The sequence below is a fragment of the Bos javanicus genome, chromosome 25 (assembly GCF_032452875.1).
Source record: "Bos javanicus breed banteng chromosome 25, ARS-OSU_banteng_1.0, whole genome shotgun sequence".
NCBI classification, from domain to species: Eukaryota; Metazoa; Chordata; class Mammalia; order Artiodactyla; family Bovidae; genus Bos; species Bos javanicus.
Window position 1 is genome coordinate 41,296,223 of NC_083892.1, and position 7,911 is coordinate 41,304,133.

At 67.2% G+C, this 7,911-nt stretch overlaps 1 protein-coding gene across 8 annotated transcripts in view; it reads left to right on the forward strand.

The window, feature by feature from the left end:
• The window catches only part of MAD1L1 (mitotic arrest deficient 1 like 1), a 243,949-nt gene extending 237,080 nt beyond the window's left edge, over nt 1-6,869 (forward strand). For all 8 annotated transcript variants that reach the window (XM_061402349.1, XM_061402350.1, XM_061402352.1 and 5 more), the window contains one exon: nt 5,210-6,869. In XM_061402349.1, the coding sequence (XP_061258333.1) occupies nt 5,210-5,368 (159 nt within the window). In that variant the 3' untranslated portion in view covers nt 5,369-6,869. The remainder of the gene's footprint in view (nt 1-5,209) is intronic.
• The last annotated feature ends 1,042 nt before the right edge of the window (nt 6,870-7,911 follow it).

Here is a 7,911-nt window from a genome sequence, read left to right on the forward strand (position 1 = left end):
TCCTGGATGTGACCTCCCGGGGCCTTGCCGCCCTGTGCGCACCCTCCCCCTCGTGAGGCTGCAGGAACAGCTGCGTGTGGATCTAAAACGGAGCATCTGAGAGATGGAGAGCTGTATAAATAGAATAATAATAATAATTGTGGGTTTGAGATCAGTCTGCAACTGTTGGGGTGCCTGGCCTTGCCCCCCCAACAATCGCTCTTGGGAAAGGTCACCCCTTGCCGGGGACGGTGAATTCCAATAACTCTGGTATAATTAGAACACGCAGTATTTAGATGCTTTTCAGTACAATTAAGTGGGGATAATTGGGTGAGCTATTTTCCGCGTGCTGGACATGCTTCCTCGCCAGCTTCCGTTCGTTCCCTGGAACTTGGTGCCGGGACAGTGCGCTCAGCTCCTGGCCAAGCTGTCCTGACCCACTTGCCTCCGCGGCCTCTCTCTTCACGCACAGCAGCGTCTGCCTGGGGCTCCCAGGGGCCTCCGGGACCCAGACACGAGGCCAGCCCCCAGGTGCCCTGGTCCAGGCAGCCACGCCCGGCGGCCTTGCAGGGTTGACAGCATCTCCTGCTGACAAGGGAGGGCGCCGGGCCTCGAGGGCGGCGGGGCGGCGCCCGCAGGCCCTCGGAGGGCTGGAGGGTCCACGTGGGCCTCGGGCCTGGGCTCCAAGGCGAGGGGAGAGCAGCGGACGGGGATGGGGGGGCACACTCCACACATCCAGGTTCTCGGGGAGCCTGGGGCTGTGTGCACGTCTCTCCCCGCTGAGTGCTAGTGGGCAGGCGGGCATCCCCGGGGGCGCCCCCCCCACGGTGGAGGGCGGCTCAGATCTGGGGGAAGCAGCCAGACGTCGCCCCCGCTAGCCCCCGGCTGTGCTCACTGCAGCCCCGGAGGCCGACCGGTGGTGACAGGGTCCCAGGGCAGGCTGTCCTGCAAGGCCTGGCCCCAGATGCCCTGTCCCCACTGCCGGTCCTGCCTGGCCCGGGCCTGGGGCTGCTGGCACGGACGTCAGCACGTGTCTGCAGCAGGAGTGGGGTGTGGGCGTGTCTGTGTGTGTGTGTGCCTGTTCTCTGAGCTGTTCAGCTCTCGTGGATATAATTCAGGTATTGTTTTTTCTGATCACAAATACAATCTACGGTCACAGTAAAAACCCTGGAGAAAGCAGGAGACCGTGATGAGCCACCTTCCACCCTGGCCCTGTGAGCGGCTGGCCGGCATCCCTGCTGCGCCGCCCTTTCTCACAGCCTCTTCCTCTCTGTCGGTGGGAGTGCTGTGCGGGCGTGGAGGCGGGGGGACCCTGGGGCAGGGCCCTGGCGGTGCAGCCTGGGAGCGCATGAGAGCACCTGGAGCGAGCGAGGTCCTGGCTGGAGGAGCCCTGGTTCTGTTCTGCAGACGGGAGCATCTGGAAGCCTGACCCCGGCAGAGAACAGTGTCCGTGGCAGCTGTCCCCTTGGAGGGTGCGCAGCGGGCTGGGCCTGGGGTGGGCCACCCCTGGACCAGCTGACCTGTCCTGAGGTCCCCGGGCCCTGAGGGCACACGGGTGTCCCGATGTCCCTGGGCACAGAGGGAGCGCCTGGTGTTTGGGCGAGTGGCCCCACATGGCCCCGCCGTAGACGCCACGAGACACGTCTGCACGTGAAGGGCAGTCAAGAGCCCACAGCCCACCGGGGCCTGGGAAGGCGCCCAGAGGAGCCCTGGTTCAGTCAGAGCGGAAGGGCCACCCTGGGGGCAGGGAGACGGGGGCCTAGGCTGGGAGGAGGGACGGTGGGGTCTGCCCCCACCCCTGGCCAGGCAGATGCAGCTGCCCTTCCGGCCTCTGCCCACCCCCAGCCTGCGCTGGGCCCACAGCTACAGGAGAACCAGCCCCTCTGACATTTAGGGGAGACTCAGAATCAAGAGCAGAAGGCAGAAATGAAAGGATTTTCTCGGTAAAGGTCAGAGTGGTTTCTCATATTTTTGTGTAAAAACAGTCTGTGTTGAGCTCTGACAGGGCTAAGTGGGCAGCAGAACAGGGCCAGCCGCCCAGCGGGGCCGCGTGGCGGGAGGAGGTGCCCACGGCTGAGTCGGCGCTCGGGGGCCGGAGGGGGAGGGCAGTGGGCACGGCCTCTGCGGGGGATGAGAGCTAGTTTGGGGGGGCCCTGTCCTGTGGTGCCCAGTGTTTAGAGGGAGCCCTGTCCGCATCGGCGAGAGGACCTGAGCTGCACACATGAGCAGGTGCTCACGGGGGCGCGGGCTGCCCCTCAGTGGGGCGGTGCAGGCCCACATGGGCCATCCGGGGGCCCTGGGACCCCAGGGAGGGTGGGGCATCTTGGGAGGACCTGGGCGCTGCCCGGGCGAGTCTACTGCTCTGCACGTCTCACTGTGGCGGCTCCTGCGGAGCTCTCCCCTCGTGAACTGCCCGTGGCTCCTGCAGAGCGCTGCCCACAGAACGCTCCCCTCGTAAGCCGCCCGAGGCTCCCGCAGAGCGCTGCCCACGTGAGCCACCCATGGCTCACACAGAGCACTGCTTGCGTGAGCCGCCCGTGGCTCCCGCAGAGCGCTGTCCACGTGAGCTGCCCGTAGCTCCCACAGAGCGCTGCCCACAGAGCGCTCCCCTCGTGAGCTGCCCGTGGCTCCCGCAGAGTGCTGCCCACGTGAGCCACCCGTGGCTCCCACAGAGCACTGCTTGCGTGAGCCGCCCGTGGCTCCCGCAGAGCGCTGCCCACGTGAGCTGCCCGTAGCTCCCACAGAACACTGCCCACAGAGCGCTGCCCGCATGAGCCGCCGTGGCTCCCGCAGAGCGCTTCCCACGTGAGCTGCCTGTGACTCCCACAGAGCCCTGCCCATGTAAGCTGCCCGTGGCTCCCGCAGATTGCTGCCCACAGAGCACTGCCCGCGTGAGCCACCGTGGCTCCCGCAGAGCGCTTCCCACGTGAGCCGCCGTGGCTCCCGCAGAGCGCTTCCCACGTGAGCTGCCCGTGGCTCCCGCAGAGCGCTGCCCACAGAGCGCTGCCCGCATGAGCCACCCGTGGCTCCCACAGAGCACTGCCCACGTGAGCCGCCCGTGGCTCCCACAGAGCGCTGCCCACATGAGCCGCTGTGGCTCCCGCAGAGCGCTTCCCACGTGAGCTGCCCGTGGCTCCCGCAGAGTGCTGCCCACAGAGCACTGCCCACGTGAGCTGCCCGTGGCTCTCGCAGAGTGCTGCCCACAGAGCGCTGCCTGTGTGAGCCGCCGTGGCTGTCACAGAGCACTGCCCACATGAGCTGCCAGTGGCTCCTGCAGAGCGCTGCCCACAGAGCGCTGCCTGCAGACGTGCAGACCACTGCCCGCGGAGCCGCCGTGGCGCTGTGTGCATGCCTCTTGCCCCTCCCGCGTCTGGACCGGGCCCGTCCGTGGCCGCAGCGCAGGCCCGTTCGCCTGTCGGTGGTCGTCTGTGCCTTGCGGTCGTGCTGAATGCTGCTGCCGTGGACGCTCCTGAGCCAGCTCCCGTGTGGACGTGCTCTCTTTTCTCTTGGGCACGTGCCCAGGAGTGGCGTCGCAGGTCACAGGGTGCCCTCCTGAGGAACTACCAGGCAGTCAGCACAGTATCTGCACCAGCACGGTCCTCGCGGCCTGGGTTAGACGGTCCCCACAGGCCTGGGGCAGGTCTCACACAGGCTTCACTTGCATTTCCCTGAAGACAGACAGCGTTGTGGCCGTCGGTCTGTGTTCTGAGGGAACGTCTGTTCGGATGGTTCTGTTACTTTCTCATTGGGTCACTTGTCTTTTTTTCGTTGGTTGGAAAGAGTCGCGGGTGCGTGCCGCACGTGGTCCTGTAACAGACGCCTGGCCTGGGTTGAGGCGTGTTGCAGCGTCTCCGTGGCTGGGAGGAGTGTGCGTGGGCCCCAGGCAGCTTTCTGGTGGCTGTTACGGGACTGGTGGGGCGGGCGCCCACAGACCAAGGCAGAGCTGGGGTTCAGCTGGCAGGCGGGTTTGGGGTCAGAAGGAGCTGCCTGGGAAGGAGGGCTCTCCAGAGGGTTGCGTGTCACCAGGGTATCCCAGCCCTGGATTCTCCAAACGGAGTGGCGGCCAGCGTGCTATGGGCAGGGGTGGAGCTGACTGGGTCAGGTGGGCAGGCTGGGCAGGTGGCCGCTCCGCTGGGGAAGGGGGCCCACCCTCGGTGGCCACCACCCCCCTGCCCTCCCGCCCCCCCAAGCTGCCCCACCAGCAGCCCTGCCTCGAGGAACAGGGCTGCATGCCACAGGACCCTGTCTGACCCTTGACGGCCTCTGCCCACGCCTGCGCCCCCAGCTCTCCCAGACCCCAGCAGGCAGCCTCCGCCTGCCCCTGGGCGCTGCCTGTGGGAGGGAGCGGTCACGTGAGCCCTGCCCGAGTGTTCGGGCACCTTTGGGCCTCCGTCCACCCCCAGTAGCTGAGCACCCGGGTTGGCCCTGCTCAGACCTGCCTAGTGACCCCAGCTAGCCCCGAGATGTCTCTGAGCTCACGTGTGAGGGGCTGACCGGCTAGTCTGGGGGCCCTGCCCTGTGGCATCCAGCATTTAGAGGGGGCCCGTCTTCTTTCCTGGTACTTCCGCAACTTGAGCTGACATTTAGATAAAGAAGCGTGGAAGGAATCAACCCCTTGGGTTCTCCAGGACGCCTGGCCCCCACCTGCCGCCTGCAGGAAGCCCTCCAGGAGGGGTGGCCCCCAGCACACCCTCAGCTGGGGGCCCCTCCACTTCTGCCAGAAGCCTCACAGCCAGAAAGGACGGGATCTGAGCCTGGACGGGTGGGTGGGTGGGCTCCAGAGGCTTCCTCGCAGAGACCCTGCCTTTGCCGTGCGGCCGGCCCGAGGGCGGTGGGTGAGGGAGGCCCTGCTCTGCGGCCTCTCGGCCATCCCCTCCTCACTGGGCACAGCCCGTGAGTGAGACCTGCCTCAGACTGCGTGTGGCCAGACGGGGCCCTCACGCCCGGCTCCGAGTGTCCTCACGAGGGTGGGGGCTGAGGGCAGGGGTGCCAGGTGGGCTGACCTGGGGGAACTGGAGAGCTGGAATCCAGATGCCCATCTGCTTCTGGACCCTAGAGAAGGGGTGAGACCCTGCCCGTGAGGCCTGAGGCTCAGCCTCGCCCGCGGGGCCATGCCTGGATGTGGGCGACGGCCAGGCCGCCTGTCTGCGTCTGGACCTGGGGTCTTGCGGGGGGGGGGGGTTGTCTGCCAGGACCCGCACCTGCTGATGCATCTCCGTGTCCCCCGCAGGCCGCAGGCCCCTCGGGCACCAAGATGCAGCTGCTGGAGACGGCGTTCTCGCGGACGGTGCCAGGGCTCATCGAGCTGCATCTGCTGCGGCAGGACAGCATCCCTGCCTTCCTCAGCGCCCTGACCCTCGACCTCTTCAGCCGCCAGACGATGGCCTAGACCCCAGCCCCCGGCCTCGGAGTGGGGAACGGGCGGCCGGCAGGAGCCCCGCGGTCTGTTCCTTGGGGTCCCAGCCCCCGCCGGCCGTCAGGCCCCACCCACCCCTGCCCGGCCCCCCAGGCCTGGCCCAGCCTCTGCCCCGACGGGGCGTCGAGCCTCCTGGCCTGGTGGGGACTCCTGAGCATCACCCTGCACCCCGCCAGGCACCTCACCCAAGCTCAGGGCCCAGGAGTGCACCTCTGGCCGGGTCGGGGGGGTTAAGCAGCTCAGGGTGGTCCCCGCCCTGAGCCCTGAGCCCATGCCCGCTCTGCAGGGCAGGCCCACCTCCTTGCCCACCTCCTCATCCCCCGTCCTGCAGTGCAGGTGGAGGGGGATTCTATGGCCAGCTCCCCACGGTGCCCTCTCACCACAGCCTGCTCCAGCCCGGCCTGGCTGGGACCAGGCAGGTGAGCCTGGGTGCCTGCGAAGTCCCAGCTCTCATGAAATAAAGGTCCCCTCAGCACCCCAGCCCCTCACTGTGTGTGCATCTGAGCCCCAGGGCTGGGGCCCTCTGCCCTGTGGGCCAGCCCGTGACCACAGACTCACCTCGGGCACTGCCCACGGCGGGTTCTCAGGTCACCACCAGGGAGGCGGGCAGGGCCGGTGGAGCTGGGGCCGCCCTGACCCTGCTCTGTGCTCCAGCCCGTCACTGTCGGCTCTGGAGCTCAGACCTTGACTGTGTGCCTCGGACAGACGCAGCCCGTCCTGGCCCAGGGTCACCGTGAGGTCGGCCCAGGCCCTCCTGCTGGAACCCGGAGCCCCCAGCTCATCCGGCCACACTGAGCCTGGGAGTTACTGTTCCCTCTTCTCAGATGAGAAGGCCGCAGCCTGGCGCGTGGACTGGCTTCCCAGGGCCCCGGCTGCTCCGAACTGGACTCTGGTCCAGCTGGGGCGTGCCGCTCCCCTCCCGTCAGATGCTCCGGGTGCCTCACGCACAGCCGAGCACCCCAGCGCCAGCTCTCGGGGGTGGGGAGTGCAGCTTTGTGCCTGACTGTGGTCGCAGCTCTGGGACAGAAGCAGCACTACCGAGCCATCGGGGGGTGGGGCCCCTGCATAACAAGGCTGGCAGACATCTGGGGGGTTTCCGCTCCCCACACCCCCGGCTCCCTGGGGCCCCAGACGCATCAGCGCAGCGCCCGGTGTCCCCCTTGGCTATGCGACCCTCCTCAGGCAGCTGGGCTGGGGTTCCGAGGCCTGTGGGCCCCCTCCTGCCTCCCCTCAGGAGCCCCAAACCCTCGATGCTGACTTCCTGCCGCTTCACAGGGGGCAAGGTCCCGCAGGCTGGGGTCTGGGGACCAAGCTCTGACTGCCCCATCCTGAGCCCCCTCACCCCATGGAGAGCCTCCTGGAGAGCTGGGCTGAGCCCAGGCATGGGAGAGGCTGAGGCCTGGGCCTGACCTCCCTCCCGGGTGAATCGCTGAGACCAGATGCTGCCAATGGTAATAAAATGCTCAAGTCAGAACCTGATGCACAATCATTAGCCCCTAAAGTGCCCTGTGAGGCCCCGTGTACACCAGCACGTCCTCGCCTACAGAGGGCGCTCACTAGGGCCAGCTCCCCTGCGGGGCTGGTTCTGGGGTCTGCGGGGCAGGGGCAGGAAGAGGGTCATGCTGGCCAGACGGTCCTGTAACGCCGGCCAGGGCTGAGGCACTTGGCCTGTGCCCGGGGGTCACCGCGGGCCACACAGGGTGTGCAGGCCAGGTGGGCACTCCCTAGGGTGGTGGTCTCCGTCACACGGCCAGAACTAAGCTCCTGCAGTCTCAGCAGAAAAGGCGCTGGAGGGTTGGGAGCATGTGAGTCAGGCTGGGAGGCTGGGGTCACATTTGTGCTGAGCCCCAGGGGCCAGGGGCCTGCTCAGCCCCAGCCTGCGCCTCGTGCGCTGGGTCGCCCGGCACTGCCCATGCACTCCTGCCATCACCTCCCGAGAGTCGGCCCCCAGGGAGAACGTCTCCCGGTGGAGCCAGGACCGGCTGCATCTCCGCAGGACAGGGCGTGCCCAGCAGCTAAGCCTCCCCCGAGTCCAGCCTCACGTGAGCACCCGGCCCTGGGCTCCCTGCTGCCCCAGGCTCCCCACCGCCCCGGGCTCCCCACTGCCCCGGGCTCCCCACCTTTGTCCACAGTGAGAAGATCCCCAGTTTGGGGCCAGCCCCAGGTTCACAGCGCTTATGCTCAGTTATGAGATTTCTGTCCCCAAAAAGGCAGAAGGAGCTGACCCACCCCCAGGCATGCGTCTGAGCAGGACGGGGCACAGAGGCCTCTGGTATCCTCCCAGCCAACTGGGTCACCGGCCACCAAGCTTGCCCGCTCCCTGCACCACTGCCGGCCAAGGGTTCCGAGCTCACTCGCATGGGGAGCCGGACCCCAGAAGGGTCTGGTTCTGGCAGACCCCCTCTGCCACCAGCTCGTTAGTGGGCACTGATGCCAAGACGTTGTTAAGCCGCTAATGACTAATTTTAAGGGATTAGTGCAACAGCGATAAGCCGTAATTGCCAGGACAGAATGGG